Below are 23,361 nucleotides of genomic sequence, written 5' to 3'. Positions count from 1 at the left end.
CAGTGAATAAAATACCACAACACTCTTGATGCATAAATTCAACAATCTGAGGTATAATAACTGGAATACAGAGGAAGTTGTACTGATTAGTGAAGCGTTTCTGTGTCAACAGAACAACAGGTCATACAATGCTGTTAAGAGAGACTACTTACAAGCAGGAAAAATGGCAGGAATGTGAAGTTAATAAAGATTACTGGGGTGCTAAATTCATGCAGCTTTGTCCTCTCCTCCCTTTAGAACCATAAAAGTCAGTGTAAAAAAATTGTATTAATATTTTATGGTCAAATTGTGAGACTGTTTAATGCGATAGCAAGCAATGTAGATAAATACAGCCACTGCAGTAACTAATTGAAAAGCCTGACTAGCTAACTTGATAACTAGTGCTAGCTTACTGTCCTCGTGGTATGACGTGCTAACTATGCAAGTAGCTAGTACACGGTTAACAGCTTTTATTACAACTAGCAAGCTATAATGTTTTAGTTTGCAAAATGACTTTAGCTAATGGTAGCTTATCCTCTCTTCAAGCAGCCAACAGTATTTCAAGTGGACAGCATGTGTGTGGAGAACTTGATTCTACAACCCCATATTCGGCCAAAAAGGAATTGACACATAGATAGGTTCAACTTGAAGTACCTGGCCATTCAAGCAATGTATAGGAATTCTAGAAATCAACTGAAAAAGCACTATGCCCAAGTGTGTAAAAACCGAGACTAGTTAAAGAAGCTACTCCTTGCTGCACTCTATTTGGGTGAAAGTGAGGATATGAAATTCAGGGATTTCGATAAATACAATGGCGGGTCCCTCCCCCATGAAATTTTGAATTTCTCCACGAGCGGAGCAGCACACTCTCATCTGAGTTTGGTGCATTTGTGAGTAAACAAGAAGAATCTAATGGTTTCCCAAATGTCAACGGTATGATTGCATGCAGTGCCGAAGCTCTTCTGGGTGAGATAAAAGCAGAGATCAGAAAAAAGCAGAGATCAGCCCCTTTCTTTGCACTGCAAATCGATGAACGCCAGGACGCCTCCGGCTGGGAATGGCAACACTCCATCATGCTTCAGTACGTAGACAGTTCAGGAGTATTTCCTGGGTTTCCATCTGCACGAAGAAGGGGGGGTTCTGACCTTATATGTATGGAAATGGCCGACCATGACTGCGAATAAAAAAAACTTGTGGTACAGTCTTACAATGGATGGGCCGTGTCTGCGCACAAGCTAAACATGCAGATGGAAAAAGTGAGGGAGATGGCCCTCAACACTGTCTTCCTCAACTCCTACTCAAACCGTCTCAGCACTGTTGACAGAAGTAGATATTTTGTGATCTGAGGCCGTTCCCCTCGTTTTTGTTCCCCACCGACTGAGGTTCTTCAATGAAACTTGGCGCGAGGTGAATGCTGACCGACTGCCACTGGATGTCCTCAGTGAAGTGGCGAACACCTACCACGCATTTTACGACACCATCAACCACATTGGGAACACGGATTGGGTAAATGGAGAATCATCCTATGAAGCAAACAATCTTGTTTCGAAACTTGATGTTTTCTAGTTTGTGTTCCAGCTCTTCACCTACCGCAGGTTTTCTCCAACATTGATGTTGCATTTGACACTGAAGCACAAAGCAATGGATGTGGCAGCCTGCAAAGCATTGAGGAGCTGGTTCAACACATCCAGAGCAAGAAGTCTGACTCTGCCTTCGACAGCGTCTACCAGAAGGCTGAGAGATTGGCTCAACACCCATGCGAGAGTCTCAAGTGGACGGATGACTTAGACCCACTGACACACTTCAAGGCTGTGTACTACGAAGCTCTGGAAACCCTCATCTCTCAGATCCAGGTTTGTTACGCACATCTGGATGACCTACGCTTCCTCGAGCTGCTGGATCCAGTGAAGTTCACTGACATTAACATCCATTTCGCAACAGACGTGGTGGATAGCCTGGTGAAGCTCTACGGGGGCTTCTTCAACATGGACAGGCTCAGAGTGGACCTGAAGGCGTTCTACATAGGCCAAGGATAGCAGCAGGACAGCCACAAGCTCTGTGAATGGATCTTTTTCATCCGGTCCCAGAAGAACCCACTACCAGAGCTTTACAAGCTGATGTGCCTTGTGGCGACCATTGGAGTGACCTCAGCCGACGTGAAGGAAAGCTTCCCCTGCCTGAAGCGCATTCAGGACTTTGTGAAAGGGGAAAAGCTGGACGATCAGCTCCACCAGAACATGGCCATGATGTGCATAGAGAATGAACAGTTGAGGGTTTGTCAGGAACTCGGGGAGCAGCACTGGTATGACAAAATCACGAACCTCTGGGCCAGAAAGACCAAGGGAGAAGATTAATTCATCACCAAGGTATGTCACCTTTAGAGAGTGTGTGTGTGGGTGTCTGAGTGTGTGCCAAACTATACCACTCTATTGTTTTGATGAAATGGCCTGGTTATTGTTATTTAGAGCAGTATGAATGTGTTGTTACAGATGGCTGCAGAATGGTTGAAAGGACAGGCAGCAAAGAGGACCTCCACAGCAACAGAGGAATCTCAGGAACCACCAGTCAGGAAGCATGATGACAAGTTTTTTTCTCGCCTGAATGATCTGAATCTAGATTACAACACACAGGTCTTTCCATCATTGTATGATTTTTTTTTTGTGTGTAAATGAACTCAAGCTTACGGACAATGTCAAGGTGGTGAGTTATTCACAATTTTTGATGAACAAATAAGGTTTTATATGTAAGATGGCTAAATAAAGAGCAAAATTATTGATAATTATATTATTATTTGTGGCCTCGTCCTATAAGAGCTCTTTGTCACTTCCCACAAGCAGGGTTGTGACAAACTCACACTCATTCTCATGTTTAATACATTTATTGTATAGTTTGTGTGTGGCAGGCTTACAATGATGGCCAAAAACAACATTTGTGTTTTGCTGGTACGCAGCTGGAGGTTGAATGTTTGAAGGGGTATGGGACTATAAAATGTTTGGGAACAACTGCCTTAGACAATTACCACCTCCACAAAAATATACCATATGTTGAATGCCTAGGCCTAGTTTTGAAAAAGTTATCTGATCGAATTAAACGCATATAAATAGAATGGCATCCCCATTCAAGTTAATTATACACCCATTCTATTCATTAGCAAAACATTTTAACTAGGCAAGACAGCTAAGAACAAATTATTATTTATACTTACAGCCTAGAACAGTGGGTTTAGAACCTGTCTTGTTTAGGGGCAGAACGACAGATACATATCTTGTCATGTCAGGGATTCGATCTAGCAACCTTTCAGTTTCTGGCCCAGCGCTTTAACCACTAGGCTACCTGCCGCCCCAAGAACCTACCTGTCGCCCCATTTTTAAAACAATTTGATTGCCGAAATCTGATCAGATAACTTTTGAAAAACATTGGCCAGGTGATTGGACAGATGTGAGTTCTCAGAGTTACTTTTATTTGGTTAGTAAATTATACTGATTACAGTAGAACCCCGATTTATTTCATTTTATAGGTGTAGCCAGCCTACTACAGTAGTTCCATCAACTCCCTTTTCTCTTGCTCATTTATGCCAATCGAGCCCAGTAGATGGCGGTATAGGCCTACACATTCCTCATTTTCATTAGTGGCAGGTGCGCTATCACCGTCACAAGAAGCCAGCAGAAAACGAACGGGTGGACATTTGACATGAGGTAAGTTATTACAAGACGTAGATAAATTGACCCTTGATTTATGGTTTTTCTGAGACATTTATCCATGATAATAGTCAAGTCAATGACAACCAGAAATGTACATCAGAATTTGAGTTTAACAAGTTGTCACCTGTCACTGTTTTCGTGAAAATAAATATTATTTTAATGACAGGAACTAGTTGCCCTTTCTCCAGGTTGTGTATAACCTACGTTCATTGTAAAAAGCTTTGTTTGAATAAAACAACTTATAAAAAGGTGCCATTTTATCTTCTATGAATTCTAAAGTTGGTTTCCCCACCATATTTTGAGATTAGGTTATTTTACGGCTCACTTTTCTGCCATGTACAGTATAAAGATGTCAAGCCCAAGACAGATCTCGATAAATGGGTAAATTGAGGCTCAATAAAAAAAGACCCTCCAGTCTTTTTGTCCTCGTCTCAAATCCTTTATACTCATCTCTTTGATATGGTCAAATTCATTCATGCGTAGAATTAAACAGCAAATGTACCTTTTTAAAGGCCAGAGCCAGGCTTAGACAATACTGCCATCTTCCAGAAAGTACTAGCCTATGCAATGTCATAAAGTACTTAAAAAAAATATATTACAGGAAAACAATACAGGTTGAGGTACATAAATGGGCAATTACATTTGAAATTGCATCACATTTAGCCCTTTGGCGAACACATAAAGTCACTTACAGTCAGTAGTAAACAAAGCAAATGTTGAAAGCAGTTAGAAAAGGTGTCAAGCAATTAGCAATATCTTCGCAATGTTGACTAACAGCGATAGTTGTGCACGCAGATGAATGGGTATTGTGTGCCACATCCGAGGTTCCTCCAGCCCTGGCCCACTACAAAATGACAAACAAAAATCTTAGTAATTTTATCTGGCATATTTTAACACGTCATACAGTTCTGGGACAGGCTACCTATCATTACTTTTCAGGTAATATCATACTAATGTGAGTGTTCCGGATTTACATTTACTATGTTACGTCTAGTCCATGAGACCAGGCTGAACATCTATAGGTTCATGTCTTACCAGCAGATTGCAGGTACATGCAGGAGTTGCTGGTTGCGGTGCTCTGGCTGTACCAGTTGGTGTAATACATTCCTGAGCGGTCGATCCACATCCAAGTTCCCTGAGTAAACAAAGAGGCATAAGACTTAGCTGCACTACTGTCCCTTACCACTAACAGATCTGATATCATACCTAGCTGCATGATTAAAATATCAGAAGCTATTTAAACACAAGGCCCAGAGTGTTTCCCGGCCATGTGCTCTGAGGGAAAACTCTAGGACCGGTCACTGTCAGAAAAACTCGGGGCCCTGCTTATGCTTAGATATCGGAGGTTTTCAGGGCGACCCTTTCTCACCTGGAGGTAGAATCCACCGATCCAGGCGGTGGCTCTGTTGGCTGTTCTGGTTATCTGTTGCAGGTAACGATACTCGGGGGAGGAGCTGGCGGAGGCCAGGCTGGCACCCAGTTCATTGCAATGTTCCTGAAAGAAGAGCGGGGAGGTGAGGGGTGAGACACGTGCACACACTCACACAGTAGGCCTGCACGTGAACAAAAGTGTTGAGCTCCCTCATAGTGACATTACAGTATACAGACACAAACATGTTTTGAAAGTGCACAATTTGCAGTCATAGTAACTAATTCACGTCATGATTTTAGACACTAAATATATTACATTGAGAAGTGCGTTACCTCGGCTCCGAACCAGGACCGAGGAGTGTTCACAAACATGTAACACTTGGACTGGTAGCTGAACCATCCGTCAGGGCAGAACCTGCGAGCCGCTGTGAACACGCAGATAAAATACAACAATGATTTGACGTCGTAATACAAGGAGTTGATATTGTCAGGACTATGAACTTTCCAAAGTAAAACGTTTGATCTCATAATGTAAAACATGAATGTTTATTTAGTCATGCTGGTGTTTTTTCCCTCCCTGCTGATGGGAAACCAAAACATTATTTCATTGTGATCATGCATTGCACGGTGTACACAGGCATCAATAGTAGAACTAGTGATGGTTAACTTAACATCATTCATCATGGAGAGTCCCTACCTTTATCTTTAGGTGCTGCTGCAGCCACCTCAACTGCCTCATTCTCATCTTCTGAAAAGACACCTAAACACATAATCAGACAAGAATATCACTTTGAAATCCACCAGCAAATCCCCGACAATGAGATTCAATATATTTATTTTCATAGCTAATATTTTATACGTGACCTGTAGTTTAATTTGTTTTGTACCAATGTGAAGTAATTGTAATTGATCAGGAAATGAGGTGATGCTCCACAATAGACAGTGATGCTCCTGCTTGATTAAAGCCCATAGAGAAGAACTGACCTGGGGCGTCACTCAGCTTCTCCTCTGCTGCAGGAGCCTCAACCTCAACAGCCTCCTCTGCAGAAACACGGAACAAGGAAATCAATTTGACTTTCATTCAACTGGGAATTGGGAGAAGTATTGATTCAGTGCTCTATTACTGCTCTCAATACAAACATAATTAGAGCTACAAACCTGGGGCACTTTTTGGCTCTTCTACCGCCACAGCATCGCTCTCCACAGGAACTTAAAGGGGAAAACACAACTATTGTCATTATTCAGTAACAATGAAATACCCTGTGCTGTATTAGTGACATTGTTGAGTATTTGGCTGTCTTACCTGCTGCTGCCTTAGCAGAGAGTGCGACACAAAGTAGTGCAAAGATGATCAGAACCTTCATGGTGGTGATGATGGTGGTGCTGCTTGTCTGGATGAAAAGGGAGAGAACGTGTTGGAGAATCAACTAGAGAGTGTGATACACAATCATTTCAGACTATCACTAGACAAGAGTATTTCCCAACAGAAGACAACCTTAAAAATCTAGCTAAAAGTTCATCATCACCACAGTAAATACATACATCTAAACCGAGAAAGGGAGAGAAAATAAGCCAAGTTGAATGAGTCGACACTAGGTAACAGATGCTGTAGGACTTACCTTTTGTAGTAGGTAAATCACTCTTTTCTTCAGGTACTCTTCCTCAGGTAGGCCAGTGATGGAGTGATGAATGGAGATTCGTACTCTCTTTATATACTGTTCTGTCCCGCAAACTTTCACTTATGCACGTGCAGTGAATGACGAAACAGCATTGGACTTTGACACTTTATGGCTTTGTGTTTATACTTCAGATAAAAAATTCAAGATTCAACCTGGACTCGGGGGTAGACATAACATAGTAAAAGTAAATCCAGGACACTGCCGTTAGTATGATATGTTACGTTTCGTATTCATTTGTGGATGTCCATCATTCGTTTCATATTATATGGTATGAATAAAAATGTGTATGATATGTTACGAATTGCAATTCGTACAATGTTATGAATTTGCAAAACATATATGTTACGAATTCCAATTTGTTATGGCTAATGTTAGTTAAGTGGCTCAGTTTAGCTAGGTTGCTAATGTTAGCTAGGTTGCTAATGTTAGTCATGTTAGGGGTTAGGAGTTAGGTTAAAAGCTTAAGTTTAGGGGAAGGGTTAGCTAACATGCTAAGTAGTTGCTACGTAGCTAAAAAGTAGTAAATATTTGCTAATTAGCTCAAATGGTAAAGTTGTCCATGATAAGATTCGAACACACATCCTTTGGGTTGCTAGACATTCATGTTATATGCCTCGACCAACCACCCTTATATGCCCCGACCATCCACCCCGACCAACCACCCTACTTTAATTTTTGACCAACCACCCTTCTTTTGTTTTTGCCTGAAGTAACCTTCTGTCTTATGTAACCATACCAAATGTAACATATCATACTAATTTGGGTTTACTATGTTACGTCTAGTCTTTGAGACCAGGCTGCCAGATTAGGAATTATAATACAGCCTTTATCAATGTCACTCACTGTGTTCTAGTAAGTGGTGGTAAAATAATAACAATGTCCTTATTGTGATCATGTCTGGAACGATGCCCTGGAGATCACCTTTAATTCTTTGCTGACCATAAACTGCTTCCTTAACTGACTTGATGTCATCCAAGGAGTGGGTCGGACATGAACAAATATTATGTTTCAGACTAACTATAATGTATCATCAATATGTGGTGACTGGAAGGGTATCAAATCCATGGAGACCATGTGTTTCCCGCTATTACTATGAGCTTGTCCTCCACAATTAAGGTGCCACCAGCTACCTGTGTCATAAGTAGCCTTGGCTTCTGCGAGCCGAAACACATCATAGGAGCAGGAGCCTATCTCTTGTTTCTGCAGTGTGAAGCAGCTTGGAAAATATGCTTGTCTATTGCAAGGCCTAACCCCTAATCTATCTCCTTAATGCTGAATGCCAAGCAGAAATGCATTGGGTTCAGTTTTTAGTATGACTCAGCCAGCAATTGAACTCCAAACCTTCCAACTTCAGGGCAGACACACTAACCACAAGGTCACTGAGTTGGTAAAGTATATTAGGGGAGATGTAAAACACCATAGATTGAATACTAATCTGTTTGGGTTGTTTTCCTAGACACAGATTAAACCTACTCCTGGACTGAAAAGCAAGATTTTCCAACCGTCTTGAAGGAGTTCCCACAAATGCTGAGCACTTGTTGGCTGCATTTCCTTCAGTCTTCGGTCCAACTCATCCCAAACCATCTCAATTGGGTTGAGGTCGGGTGATTGTGGAGGCCAGGTCATCTGATGCAGCACTCCATAACTCTCCTTGGTCAAATAGCCCTTACACAGCCTGGAGGTGTATTTTGGGTCATTATCCTGTTGGGGAAAAAATGATTGTCCCACTAAGCGCAAACCAAATGGGATGGCGTATCCCTGCAGAATGTGGTAGCCATGCTGGTTAAAGTGTGCCTTGAATCCTAAATAAATCACCAACAGTGTCACAAGCAAAGCACCATCACACCTCCTCCTCCATGCTCCACACATGCGGAGATCATCCGTTCACCTACTCTGCGTCTCACCAAGACACGACGGTTAGAACCAAAAATCTCACATTTGGACTCATCAGACCAAAGGACAGATTTCCACTGGTCTAATGTCCATTGCTTTAGTTTTTTTGGCCCAAGCAAGTCTCTTCTTATTGTTGTCCTTTAGTAGTGGTTTCTTTGCAACAATTCGATCATGAATGTCTAATTCACTCCTCGTCTCCTCTGAACAGTTGATGTTGAGATGTGTCTGTTACTTAAACTCTGTGAAGCATTTATTTGGGCTGCAATTTCTGAGGCTGATAACCCCTTGGGTGCTGCCATAGTTACATTAGAAGTGCCCATCCAAGAAGGTTCAAGGTCATTGTCCACAGATAAAATTACATCAAATCAAGTTATATCTACAGTAGCTTTGATTGGACTGATTATGTCAACATCATACTTTCAAAATCTTCGCTAACAGTCATCATCATGAATCAAGTCGACAACTACAGACAAATCCTTTTTAATCCTTGTCATATGACGAGAAATAATAAAGAGAAATTATAGATTAAACATATCAGTGCTCATCGGCCATTGGACATAAACATTACACAAGTTGGAAATCACAAATTCAACAATGAGTGGTGAGTCCAAAAATGTCTTGAATGCTGCTTCATAAATGATGTAATATGCCAGGGAGATGTGTATACTGTAGCTTAGAAAGTAATACTAAGTGTATGTTGTGTAGTAAGATGTTAGTAGCCCATGTGCATCACCCTAATAATTTGGTATTTTTCCCCCACTTAATTTAGTCTACTGTTGGTGTCCACATCACCAACGATCTGTCACGGTCCAAACACACCAAGACAGTCGTGAAAAGGGCACGACAAAACCTTTTTGCCCTCAGGAGACTGAAAAGATTTGGCATGGGTCCCCAGATCCTCAAAAAGTTATACAGCTGCACCATCAAGAGTATCCTAACCGGTTGCATCACCACCTGGTATGGCAACTGCTCGGCATCTGACCGCAAGGCGCTACAGAGTGTAGTGCGTATGGCCCAGTACATCACTGGGACCAAGCTTCCTGCAATCCAGGACCTATATAATAGGCGGTGTCAGAGGAAAGTCCATCAAATTGTCAGAGACTCCAGTCACCAAAGTCATAGACAGTTTTCTCTGCTACTGCACGGCAAGCGGTACCAGAGTGCCATGTTTAGGACCAAAGCCCCCCCCCCAATTTGTTTTGTACACTGCTGCTACTCCCTGTTTATTATCTATGCATAGTCACTTCACCCCTACCTACATGTACAAATTACCTCTAACCTGTACCCCCGCACACTGAACCCCTGTATATAGCCTCGTTATTGTTATGTTATTGTGTTACTTTTTATAATTTTTAAACTTTTGTTTATTTGGTACATATTTTCTTAACTCTTCATGAACTGCACTGTTGGTTAAGGGCTTGTAAGTAAGCATTTCACGGTAAGGTCTACACTTGTTGTATTCGGCGCATGTGACAAATAAAGTTTGATTTGATTTGTTCTGACTTGGTGGTTCACATGTAGCCGATAACCTGTTTTAAAGAAATGTTATCATCAAATATTGTAAGAGCTTTCATTGTCTGCTTATATGCCCCCTCTATTTATCCTACAGTTCTGACTTGGTGTACAGGGAGAATACTGTAAGAACGACCCATGTTCTGAATTCTGTCGCTGTACATTTCAAAAGTGCTGAACAAATAGTTATATTGACAACGTCTGTCCCAGCTCGCTTATTAATGTCTTAATCGAAATTACGGATTGCCTCTTATCCTCTTGTCGCCCCCTTATGCCATAGTTTGTACATCTCAATTGTCAGTAGAAACCACATTTGTTTAAGCAAGTCAGCCATATCAGCTATGTTTTTTTAAAGGCAGTAAATGAGGCTGAATTAACAGTTTTTCCCCCCACCAAGATTTACATGTGAAAATCACCACTGTATACAGTATATGTATTTTATACACCTGTCAATAACAAGTGTGGCTGAAATAGCCGAATCCACTAATTTGTGTGTGTGTGTGTGTGTGTGTGTGTGTGTGTGTGTGTGTGTGTGTGTGTGTGTGTGTGTGTGTGTGTGTGTGTATGTATATATATATATATATATATATACACACACACAAAAGTATATGGGCACCCCTTCAAATTAGTGGATTTGGCTATTTCAGCCACACTTGTTATTGACAGGTGTATAAAATCCATAGACAAACATTAGCAGTAGAATGACCTTACTGAAGAGCTCAGTAACTTTCAACTTGGCACTGTCATAGGATACCACCTTTCCAACAAGTCAGTTTGATCACCATTCGCAATGTCAAGCTTTGGCTGGAGTGGTGTAAAGCTTGCCACCATTGGACTGGAGCAGTGGAAACGCGTTCTCTGGAATGATGAATCACGCTTCACTATCTGGCAGTCGGACGGACGAATCTGGGTTTGGCGGATGCCAGCAGAACACTACCTCCCCCAATTCATAGTGCCAACTGTAAAGTTTGGTGGAGGAGGAATAATGGTCCGGGGCTGTTTTTCATGGTTCGGGCTAAGCCCCTTGGTTCAAGTGAAGGGAACACTTAACGCTACAGCATACAATTACGATTCTGTGCTTCCAACTTTGTGGCAACAGTTTGTTCCAGCATGACAATGCCACGGTGGACTAAGTGAGGTCCATACAGAAATGGTTTGTCGAGATTGGTGTGGAAGAACTTGACTGGCCTGCACACAGCCCTGACCTCAACCCCATTGAACACCTTTGGGATGATTTGGAACGCCAACTGCGAGCCAGGCCTAATCGCCCAACATCAGTGCCCAACCTCACTAATGCTCTTGTGGCTGAATGGAAGCAAGTCCCCGCAGCAATGGTCCAACATCTAGTGGAAAGCCTTCCCAGAAGAGTGGAGGCTGTGTTGCATATGGTTCTGTTTCTCTAGGTGTGACTTAGGCTGTTGTCATCTATTATGTCATGTTGTCAGTAAAGATTAATTGTAAATGTGGATTGTCTTTTCAAGAAATAAGATAAAGACATTCCATACAGGATGGAAATTGGTCTACTGCTTTTGTCCCTCCGATATACAAACATACATTGAAGAGGCAATCTGCTGTTGCTACATCCATTTTTGGACTAATAAGTTAATGCTATGTACCCATTGATTCTTGAAGAATATAACTCATAAATGATGAGTTTAGGTCAACTATCATAATCCAAAATATAAGCTTGTTTTACTTCAATGATTGTAAATAAAGTAAGTATAAACAAACACTATATAGCCTAAAAACATGGCTAAAACTATCATTTTGATCGATGGAAGGTGAATTTCAGAGTGGTGACGTTTTTACAACCCCATCCCTCAGCTTTTTACAGGAACAGGGCAGGGACTAGGATTTGTTCTTGTTTCAACTGGTGATTGCAGCTTTAAGTTGGAGAGACTGGAAATGTTAGACAAATCGCTGCAACAGACCAATAAAGTGATTATAACTAAATGAACATACCCCTACGTTATCTCAAGGTCAACAGTGCTGAGAAAAACGTACTGTAAATTGAATCAATCCATGTCCGTATTGATTTTCCATGTTTACAATTTCCTTATCACAATTATGGTTTTATCATCACTTACTGGAACACACATTCAAAAAGGGACTTGTCCTTGATAAATGCTGTATTTGAATTCGAAATCAGATCTGAAGTACGTACACAAAGCCATATAATATATATAAAATGTATAATATAATGATATTGGTATTATATTGACATTGATGATATTGATTTAATTTTGTATTTAATTTAAGTCAAACTAAATCCTTTCATGTCTGATCCACTCCTTGGATGAAAAGGAAATGGTTTATGGTCGGGAAATAATAAACGTGACTTCCTTGGCAAAGTTCCATACATGATCACAATAAGAACACTTGTATTATTTTGCAATCTCTTACAGGAACACACCTTCAAACAGGGGCTGGCCATGTTCTGCTGACATTGAAAATGCTGTATTTGAATTCCTAGTATGGGATTTTTCATCTGAAGTATAAATACAAAATCATAAACCATCAAAGTCCAATGCTGTTTCGTCATTCACATCACGTGCGTCAGTGAAATCATGCTGGACAGAACAGTATTTAAACAGCGGAGAAATCTCCACTCATCACTCCATCACTGGCCTACCCGAGGAAGAGTACCTGAGGAGAACAACAGTGATTTACCTACTACAACAGGTAAGAGTCCTATAGTGTCTGTTCCCGTGTGTCAACTCATTCAACTAGTCTTATTTTCTCACCCTTTCTTAATTTAGATGTATGTTTTTACTGTGGTGGTGATGAACTTTTAGCTAGATTTTTAAGGTTGTCTTCTGTTGGGAAATATTCTTGTCTAGTGATAGTCTGAAATGATTGTGTATCACTCTCTCTAGTTGATTCTCCAACACGTTCTCTCCCTTTTCATCCAGACAAGCAGCACCACCATCATCACCACCATGAAGGTTCTGATCATCTTTGCGCTACTTTGTGTCGCACTCTCTGCTAGGGCAGCAGCAGGTAAGACAGCCAAATATTCAACAATGTCACTAATACAGCACAGGGTATTTCATTGTTACTGAATAATGACAATAGTTGTGTTTTCCCCTTTAAGTTCCTGTGGTGAGCGATGCTGTGGCGGTAGAAGAGCCAAAAAGTGCCCCAGGTTTGTAGCTCTAATTATGTTTGTATTGAGAGCAGTAATAGAGCACCGAATCAATACTTTTCCCAGTGGAATGAAAGTCAAATTGATTTCCTTGTTCCGTGTTTCTGCAGAGGAGGCTGTTGAGGTTGAGGCTCCTGCAGCAGAGGAGAAGCTGAGTGACGCCCCAGGTCAGTTCTTCTCTATAGGCTTTAATCAAGCAGGAGCATCACTGTCTATTGTGGAGCATCACCTCATTTGAGCATCACCTCATTTCCTGATCAATAACAATTTCTTCACATTGGTACAAAACAAATTAATTAAACTACAGGTCACGTATAAAATATTAGCTATGAAAATAAATATATTGAATCTCATTGTCGGTGATTTACTGGTGGCTTTCAAAGTGATATTCTTGTCTGATTATGTGTTTAGGTGTCTTTTCAGAAGATGAGAATGAGGCAGTTGAGGTGGCTGCAGCAGCACCTAAAGATAAAGGTAGGGACTCTCCATGATGAATGATATTAAGTTAACCATCACTGGTTCTACTATTGATGCCTGTGTACACCGTGCAATGCATGATCACAATGAAATAATGTTTTGGTTTCCCATCAGCAGGGAGGGAAAAAACACCAGCATGACTAAATAAACATTCATGTTTTACATTATGAGATCAAACGTTTTACTTTGGAAAGTTCATACTCCTGACAATATCAACTCCTTGTATTACGACGTCAAATCATTGTTGTATTTTATCTGCGTGTTCACAGCGGCTCGCAGGTTCTGTCCTGACGGATGGTCTCCGCCAGCTCCTCCCCCGAGTATCGTTACCTGCAACAGATAACCAGAACAGCCAACAGAGCCACCGCCTGGATCGGTGGATTCTACCTCCAGGTGAGAGAAAGGGTCGCCCTGAAAACCTCCGCCATCTAAGCATACGTAGCGCCCTGAGATTTTTTGACAGTGACCGGTCAAGAAACAGTTCCGGGTCCTAGAGTTTTTCCCTCAGAGCATATGGCCGGGAAACACTCTGGGCCTTGTGTTTAAATAGCTTCTGATATTTTAATCATGCAGCTAGGTATGATATCAGATCTGTTAGTGGTAAGGGACAGCAGTGCAGCTTGTGGTGGTTCATTTCTTTACTATCAAATGAGGGGAGACTAACTTATCACTCAAGTCAGAGTAATACTTAAACTAAATATTTATTCACGTATTAAAAAGGGATCAGGTCAGTACAACACACACATATAAAGTTAATCGATTGAGTGCTCTACGATAATGATGGATGGTCAACGAATCACCCTCAGATGATTCGTTGAGAGCCCCGAGACAAAAGTAAAAAGGTATTTTTTAGCCAAGATACACCCCTTTCAACCTACATGATGAACAACAGATGTATGGAATGGGTCACAAGGTTAAGACTGGTATGAAAGATACTTATAATTCACAGCAGACAGTATCTGCTGTAAAAACAGTTATCTTTATGTAGAGACCAGGTCTGGCACTGGGGTCATCTCTCCCAGGTACCATATAGAACAGAAACATTATCTCATGCTATGGAATGAGGTCTCTTTAGGTTTTATCACCCAAAAGACATCATAAATCTCCTGTCAGTGTTATCTTCCAGTGGCCCACTTTCAGTTCACAATAGAGTTATAAGAACCCTCTATTCGGTTGCAAAAAACAACCATTTGATGCAGTATTATAACATAATCTTGCAATTTTTCTCTCACAAGCTGTAGCTAAGTCTTATGACTATTTCTTTACTCAGGGATATTGGATGTGGATCGACCGCTCAGGAATGTATTACACCAACTGGTACAGCCAGAGCACCGCAACCAGCAACTCCTGCATGTACCTGCAATCTGCTGGTAAGACATGAACCTAAAGATGTTCAGCCTGGTCTCATGGACTAGACGTAACATAGTAAATGTAAATCCGGAACACTCACATTAGTATGATATTACCTGAAAAGTAATGACAGGTAGCCTGTCCCAGAACTGTATGACGTGTTAAAATATGCCAGATAAAATTACTAAGATTTTTGTTTGTCATTTTGTAGTGGGCCAGGGCTGGAGGAACCTCGGATGTGGCACACAATACCCATTCATCTGCGTCCACAACTATCGCTGTTAGTCAACATTGCGAAGTTATTGCTAATTGCTTGACACCTTTTCTAACTGCTTTCAACATTTGCTTTGTTTACTACTGACTGTAAGTGACTTTATGTGTTTGCCAAAGGGCTAAATGTGATGCAATTTCAAATGTAATTGCCCATTTATGTACCTCAACCTGTATTGTTTTCCTGTAATAAACATTTTTTAAGTACTTTATGACATTGCATAGGCTAGTACTTTCTGGAAGATGGCAGTATTGTCTACGATAAACTCTGGCTCTTAAAAGGGGAAATATAACAACATGGATATGGTGCTTTTTGTTGACAGCATAAAATGGGATGAGAAAAGGTTTGAGATGACTGAAAGTCTGGAAAATCTTCAATGTATTTATTGAGTCTTTATTGAGCCTGTCTTTGGCTTGGCTAAGGCTCTGTTAAATCTAGTAAAGGGCGTGGATAGAGGTGTGTTTGGATGGGACATTTGGCACAGAATGTTTTAATGGCCTTATTTGGATAAGAGGGTTTCCAATAAGCAACGGTAAAAAAAGTCACTTACAAATCAAGTTGTATTTGTCACATGCGCCGAATACAACAGGTGTAGACCTTACAGTGAAATGCTTCCTTATAAGCCCTTAACCAACAATGTAGTTAGGAAAAATAATTGTTACAGTATTTACTAAAATAAACTGAAGTAAAAATTAAATCAATTAAAGGGCAACAATAAAATAACAGTAGCGAGGCTATATACAGGGTGTACCGGTACAGAGTCAATGTGTGGGGGCACAGGTTAGTCGAGGTAATTAAGGTAACATGCGTTTAAGGTAACATGTACATGTAGGTAAAGTGACTATGCGTAGATAATAACAGAGAGTAGCAGCAGCGTAAAAGGGGTGGGAGTGGCGGGGGGTCAATACAAATAGTCCAGGTAGCCTTTTGATTAGCTGTTCAGCAGTCTTATGGCTTGTGGGTAGAAGCTGTTAAGAAGCCTTTTGGACCTAGACTTGGTGCTCCGGTACTGCTTGCCGTGCGGTAGCAGAGAGAACAGTCTATGACTAGAGTGTCTGGAGTCTTTGGCAATTTTTAGGGCCTTCCTCTGACACCACCTGGTATAGAGGTCCTGGATGGCAGGAAGCTTAACCCCAGTGATGTACTGGGCTGTACGCACTACCATCTGTAGTGCCTTGCGGTCGGAAGCCGAGCAGTTGCCATACCAGGCAGTGATGCAACCAGTCAGGATGCTCTCGATGGTGCAGCGGATCACGTTGTCTTGGTCATTCTATATCTGTGGTAAAAACAATAAACATATATGATGTACTGGAAATAATCATTTTACTTTGCACAAGATCTTGAGACTAATACAACCTCCATATAGTTTGTCTGGGGTTAAGATTACTCCAGTGCTCAGTTTATAACATGATAACATGATAACCAATAACCATAATAAAAAAACATTGATTTCCTCAATGTTAAACAATGATTCTGCAAACCATAGGAATAATCCATTCGCTTTTCCTCTCTAGCAAGCTATATTCAGAGATGACCCAAAATAATATTTAGTGCTCAAAGATTTGACTCTGGATAATTCACATTCTAGTCTCCACGCGGTAGGTGGCGCTTTCTAGCTTTCTGTCTAAACTTTCTGAACGCTGATCGGATGAGCCCGCAAAGACACAGTTATTAAAGATGGCGGCGCATTGACAACAATCCAGGTATTCTTACAAATATTACTACTTTGTGAACAAGCTTGGGACAAAACGTTTATGAGACGTTTTGAATTCCTTTGAATCTTCATAGCTAGCAGTAGTTGTGACCACGTTTCACAAAAACAAGTGTTTGAAATGTCGGTAACGCGTGTTTTGCATCAACGGATAAGCTCTGTCATGGGCATACTAGCCTCAGCTGCTGTGACCGAGATTTGCAAGTTAGTGGACGATTGCTGTGGAGCGTTACGTGTAGAAGTCTCTCAAAGCAAGGAGCAAATCCTATTGCTAGAGAAGCAACTCAGCCTGGTGGAGTCGAGGTACAGGTCTGTGAGTGGCAAAGGGCTGCCTGTCACCGGCGACTCACCAATAATCAACAGTTCTTCGGGCGATTCACCCGCGGCGAATACCGATGATGCGGGCAACGCTGACGAAGACGAAGGTAGGTTACCGATTTTTCTAAATGCCTGTTGTCAGCCTTTGAGCTAATGATTTGCCAAGAATTGGTCAAGTTGACCTCTCACTCTCTCTTTTCCAGTTAACAATCTTGAGGTGGACGGTGTCAATGCCAATCAGCACGCTCCGTGGAAAGAGGTATCCACAGCACCAACTGATGAGGCTGGGCCCCCCACACTGACCCCTGGCTCCATAGTCAGTTCCAATGAGAACACTGGGCCCCCCGCAATGACCCCTGACCCCATAGTCAGTTCCAGTGACATACCCAGAAAGGTAAGAAACTGTACACATAGTAAATAAAAAATGTGTGGATAGAAATATACTATATATACAAAAGTATGTGGACACCCCTTCAAATTAGTGGATTCGGCTATTTCAGTGACACCGTTGTTGACAGGTGTATAAAATCGAGCACCCGGCCATGCAATCTCCATAGACACACATTGGCAGTATAATGGCCTTACTGAAGAGCTCATTGACTTTCAACATGGCACCGTCTATATACTTCCGGCCCTTCCTTGGACACTGTGCTATCTAACCTCCAAACGAGCTTCAATGCCATACAACACTCCTTCCGTGGCCTCCAACTGCTCTTAAACGCTAGTAAAACCAAATGCATGCTTTTCAACCGTTCGATGCCTGCACCCGCACGCCCGACTAGCATCACCACCCTGGACGGTTCCGACCTAGAATATGTGGACATCTATAAGTACCTAGGTGTCTGGCTAGACTGCAAACTCTCCTTCCAGACTCATATCAAACATCTCCAATCCAAAATCAAATCAAGAATCGGCTTTCTATTCCGCAACAAAGCCTCCTTCACTCACGCCGCCAAACTTACCCTAGTAAAACTGACTATCCTACCGATCCTCGACTTCGGCGATGTCATCTACAAAATAGCTTCCAACACTCTACTCAGCAAACTGGATGCAGTTTATCACAGTGCCATTCGTTTTGTTACTAAAGCACCTTATACGACCCACCACTGCGACCTGTATGCCCTAGTCGGCTGGCCCTCGCTACATGTTCGTCGTCAGACCCACTGGCTCCAGGTCATCTACAAGGCTATGCTAGGTAAAGTGCCGCCTTATCTCAGTTCACTGGTCACGATGGCTACACCCACCCGCAGCACGCGCTCCAGCAGGTGTATCTCACTGATCATCCCTAAAGCTAAAACCTCATTTGGACGCCTTTCCTTCCAGTTCTCTGCTGCCTGCGACTGGAACGAATTGCAAAAATCTCTGAAGTTGGAGACTTTTATCTCCCTCAACAACTTTAAAAATCTGCTAACCGATCGCTGCAGCTGTACATAGTCCATCTGTAAACTACCCACCCAATTTACCTACCTCACCCCCCATACTGCTTTTATTTATTTACTTTTCTGCTCTTTTGCACACCAGTATCTCTTCTTGCACATGATCATCTGATGATTTATCACTCCAGTGTTAATCTGCTAAATTGTAATTATTCGATTTATTGCCTACCTCATGCCTTTTGCACACATTGTATATAGATTCTCTTTTTTTCTACCATGTTATTGACTTGTTTATTGTTTACTCCATGTGTAACTCTGTGTTGTCTGTTCACACTGCTATGCTTTATCTTGGCCAGGTCGCAGTTGCAAATGAGAACTTGTTCTCAACTAGCCTACCTGGTTAAATAAAGGTGAAATAAAAAAAAATAAAAAAATGCCACCTTTCCAAGAAGTCAGTTTGTCCAATTTTTGCCCTGCTAGAGCTGCACCGATCAACTGTCAGTGCTGTTATTGTGAAGTGGAAAAGTCTAGGAGCAACAATGGCTCAGCCGTAGTCCACACAAGCTCACAGAAGGGGACCGCCGAGTGCTGAAGCGCGTAGAGTGGAAAAATCGTCTGTCCTCAGTTGCAACACTCACTACTGAGTACCAACTGCCTCTGGAAGCAACGTCAGCACAATAACTGTTCGTCAGAAGCTTCATGAAATGGGCTTCCATGGCAGAGCAGCCACACACAAGCCTAAGATCACCATGCACAGTACCAAGTTCCGGCTGGAGTGGTGTAAAGCTCGCCGCCATTGGACTCGAGCAGTGGAAACTCGTTCTCTGGAGTGATGAATCACACTTCACCATCTGGCAGTCCAAAGGAAGAATCTGCCTGCCCCAATGTGTAGTATGAACTGTAATGTTTGGTGGAAGAGGAATAATGGTCTGGGGCTGTTTTTCTAGTGGAAAGCCTGTTATAACAGCAAAGAGGGGACGAGCAGGTGTCCACATACTTTTGATAATGTTGTGTAGAGTAGACAGGACATGGCTTTCTGATGTATTAATGTAGGAAAGAAAGAATTGTAATTTCTATACAAAACATTTTGTATCTGCATGTTGCTGAACTATTGGTCCCCAATTTGGGACCATGTAGAATTTGCGTCTCTGGATTTTCTGACCATTTTCTCTTTATTATTGACTATTCATTATTGTCTTTGTTTTTCCACAGCAACATATTACCAGTTTCCGAGTTGGTGAAACTCCCAAGATACAACCGTGCACCACGTGCTGTTCCCTCTACCACTGCCCCTTCTGCCGACCGTCTGCGTTCAAACCCAACGAGTTACACCGGATCATCCCACACATCCAGAGCCACCTGAAAAGTGCAGTTCAGAATGACGGTGAGGGGAACTTTGGAAACCGCAGTGTCAGAAAATAACGATTGCCTTGTACTCAGTAATGCTTTGTAGTTGTTCAATTGAGTTGTACGAATGCCAACCACCCAACACGTGCTAATGTCCTTATACACTTGACTTTTTAAAGTCACTATCTAACATTCTTTTTTTTTATACTGACTGTTTTATTGTCGCCCTTTTCTGTCAGAGTACATCGTCTACAACTGCAAACTGACGTGCAGAGACTACCCTCACTACCACTGCAGCTATTGTGACCATGTACTCTGCAGAAAAGCGTTGTTTATAGAACATTTCAGAGCTTGCAGAAAGCGGAACGGGACTCAAAGACCTGCCCGTGTCCAAGCTCAATCTCCATCTGTTGCTCCGCCCCTCCAGCAACATCCCTCTCCAGCCCAGAGACCTCTCGCCCCTGCAACATCCACACCTGTTCTGCCTCTCACATCTATACCTGCCGTCCCTTCAAGCTCCAGACCTGCCACCCCTCCGAGCTTACCAGTCGCTCTTCAAACTCTAAACACAGACACACCTCCAATGGAAAAAACAGATGCTTCTGCCAGTCACAATCCGGTCACACGCCAGGATTCGGAACCCTCCTCGCCAGAAGTGTACAGCTGCCCTCCGACGCCGCAGATTGAGACCGAGAGACCGCAAAGACCTTCCCAAAGGGACGCAGTTCCTGTGCAGACTCAGTGTGACCACTGCGGCATCATCCTGAACAAGAAGAACTTCAAAGTTCACATGAAGAGGAAACACCATGAAGAGTACATCGCTGCAGAGAACGAGGAGGCCCTGAGGAGATACCTGGCCGAATCCAAGATGGACGTGCCACCCTGGTGCCGTGCCACCAAGGTCCAGTGCGATCTCTGCGGAATCAGGCTGAACAAGAAGAATTTCAAGAACCACATGAAGAGGAAACACAAGGTGAACGTGACGGCGTCGGCCTTCCAGGAAGCTTTCGACAGGTGCCTGGGCGAGCAAGGCCTGTTGGTGGTCGAGAGCTCGTTGCCCGGCTACACTTATACTAGGACGCAGGAAAGAGGAAGGCGGAGGGAAGAGCATGACGATGACCTCTTTCCAGACATCGACATGGAAGAAGAACAAAGCGACAGGTTCCCGGACGCCGGCGCACTACTGGCCCAGGAAACGGACCTGGCGACCCAGCAGTTGCAAGGCGAGAGAGTGCTGACTGGAATGGTACACTGCCAATGGTTGGGTTTAAAGGGGGTTTAATATGGTTGGGCTTATAGAGGGTAGGGGAGAGAAGTAGGCCAAATGAAAAGACAATGTCTGATTATCTCACTGATTCAATACAACTCAGAGATCAGTACTCTAGAACCTAGCTATTCACTCACCTCTTCTTTATTCCCAGAATCCCCAGAGGTACCATGGTCTGGGGAAACCTCATCTCCTGGAGGTAAGTACAGTACCTGTAGATTTATCTCACCTAGAACTTGCAGAAAATCACTTTCCTTCTTTCCTAATTTCAGATTTAAATCAAATCAAAGTTTTTGTCACGTGCGCCGAATACAACCGGTGTAGACCTTACAGTGAAATGCTTACTTACAGGCTCTAACCAATAGTGCAAAAAAGGTATTAGGTGAACAATAGGTAGGTAAAGAAATAAACAACAGTAAAAAGACAGGCTATATACAGTAGCGAGGCTATAAAAGTAGCGAGGCTACATACAGACACCGGTTAGTCAGGCTGATTGAGGTAGTATGTACATGGAGATATGGTTAAAGTGACTATGCATACATGATGAACAGAGAGGGGTTGGTGAGTGGGACACAATTCAGATAGCCCGGTTAGCCAAACCGCAAACTCTTTGTTTTTGATTCTCCATACATGATGCAACTGAAAATAACGCTTAGATTACCATTCATTTAATAAATATACTTATGTTAGGACTATTCCTCATGAAACTAGAACCCAAAAATACCATGATTTGGGGGATTTTCACAATGTTATCTGTAGAAGGGTTCTTAATTATGATTTAAGATACAAATGTCAACAATCCTTCCTCCAAAGGACACTAATATAGATTAAATTGAGTGAAAATCCCCCATAAATGCCTTTTAGAGTTTGACATGTAGCCTACCTAGCTAGTGATTTTCCTATCCTTTAATATAAAACACCACTGCTTTAGGAACCGAATGTTCAACAACAAACACTTCACCAAAATAGGCAGCTAAAACACTGGAACCATTGAATTGATGCATTTTCTTGCAGCTTCCTCTGGAGTCGCTGGTGTGGATCTTCCGGGACGTACTGCGTGTGGATGGGAAGAGAGGCTACTGGAACCTGTCTCTGGTCTGCAGAACCTTCAATGCCATCCTGACAAACGAAATCATCAGGAAGTACTCCACAGGGAAGGTTAGTATCGACAACAACATACGTCTGAAAAAAAGCATATGGTAAACAGGCAAAAAAATAATATTCGTTCATTCAATGTCATGCAGTGTTCTGAGGACAGTTTCATGTACCATATGTTTCCCAAAAAATCTTTCCAGATAAAGGAATGTGTCTGACAATCTGTTCTGTTCTGTGTTTCTTTTAGAGATCTGATCCTGAATCCCAGTAGTTACTGAAAGGAGAAGCCAGTACATTGTGGTTACAGGGAATGACATAATATGCTTATATGCTCACTGCATACACACCTATTACCAATGTTATTACTACCAATGTTTATTTTTTATTTACAATGTTCTCATTTATTGTAAAAACAAAAAGCATAATGTTATTTAGTCCTCAGCTATAGCAAAACAACTATCTCAAATCCCATTAGCTATTTATGCATTCTATATTCAGATTTTGTATATCTTGCTACTGTTACATTGTTCAGAGTTAGAGTGTGTTCTCAGTGCAGTGCTTCAGTTTGGAGACTACTAACCCTTAACCTACTTATCAAATTACTTACCTTTTTTTTTTTTTTTAAGTAAGTAAAAAAGTATTTATTCCTTTATAATTCAGTTGTATGCTGATTTTGTATTTTTGTACTTGAACTAAATAGTAAAATAATTTTGGGATGACAGTGTGTGTTTGATTTAATTCACTACAGGCTGATTTTTAAAACATTTAATACATTTTTAGTAGGAGCAACATACAATATGATTCAGCAGCAGGTGGCAATGTTGGAACATAAGTCGTGTGTGTAAGCAACCTTTATTTTGAAAAGCCAA

The 23,361-nt window shown here is 41.9% G+C and overlaps 2 protein-coding genes and 1 long non-coding RNA gene across 7 annotated transcripts in view; 2 read left to right on the top strand and 1 right to left on the bottom strand.

Moving 5' to 3' along the window:
* LOC139579302 (uncharacterized) overlaps positions 1-3,346 on the top strand; it is a 5,762-nt gene extending 2,416 nt beyond the window's left edge. The window contains exons 3-4 of one of the 3 annotated variants that reach the window (XR_011675722.1): positions 529-2,345; positions 2,469-3,346. This is a non-coding gene — a long non-coding RNA (uncharacterized lncRNA). Of the gene's footprint in view, positions 1-525; positions 2,346-2,468 lie in introns of those variants that run through there. The other 2 variants (XR_011675723.1, XR_011675724.1) reach the window with 2 other exon arrangements.
* Positions 3,347-4,253: 907 nt separating this feature from the next.
* LOC139579301 (ladderlectin-like) lies at positions 4,254-6,729 on the bottom strand. The gene is made up of 9 exons (XM_071407859.1): positions 6,671-6,729; positions 6,355-6,442; positions 6,210-6,260; positions 6,036-6,092; positions 5,749-5,811; positions 5,385-5,476; positions 5,050-5,175; positions 4,716-4,815; positions 4,254-4,524 (listed from the first exon to the last, which is right to left on the bottom strand). Exons 2-9 carry the CDS (start codon positions 6,413-6,415, stop codon positions 4,451-4,453), a joined length of 624 nt encoding a protein of 207 aa, XP_071263960.1. The 5' UTR covers positions 6,416-6,442; positions 6,671-6,729; the 3' UTR covers positions 4,254-4,450.
* Positions 6,730-16,995: 10,266 nt separating this feature from the next.
* LOC139579297 (uncharacterized) overlaps positions 16,996-23,361 on the top strand; it is a 49,547-nt gene continuing 43,181 nt past the window's right edge. The window contains exons 1-7 of one of the 3 annotated variants that reach the window (XM_071407851.1): positions 16,996-17,514; positions 17,611-17,801; positions 19,996-20,167; positions 20,370-21,376; positions 21,552-21,596; positions 22,412-22,555; positions 22,740-23,213. In XM_071407851.1, coding sequence (XP_071263952.1) covers positions 17,211-17,514; positions 17,611-17,801; positions 19,996-20,167; positions 20,370-21,376; positions 21,552-21,596; positions 22,412-22,555; positions 22,740-22,763 — 1,887 coding nt within the window. In that variant the 5' untranslated portion in view covers positions 16,996-17,210 and the 3' untranslated portion in view covers positions 22,764-23,213. Of the gene's footprint in view, positions 17,515-17,610; positions 17,802-19,995; positions 20,168-20,369; positions 21,377-21,551; positions 21,597-22,411; positions 22,556-22,739; positions 23,214-23,361 lie in introns of those variants that run through there. The other 2 variants (XM_071407852.1, XM_071407849.1) reach the window with 2 other exon arrangements.

Source organism: Salvelinus alpinus, chromosome 6 (genome assembly GCF_045679555.1).
Source record: "Salvelinus alpinus chromosome 6, SLU_Salpinus.1, whole genome shotgun sequence".
NCBI lineage: Eukaryota > Metazoa > Chordata > Actinopteri > Salmoniformes > Salmonidae > Salvelinus > Salvelinus alpinus.
This window is presented reverse-complemented; position numbering and strand designations above follow the sequence as displayed.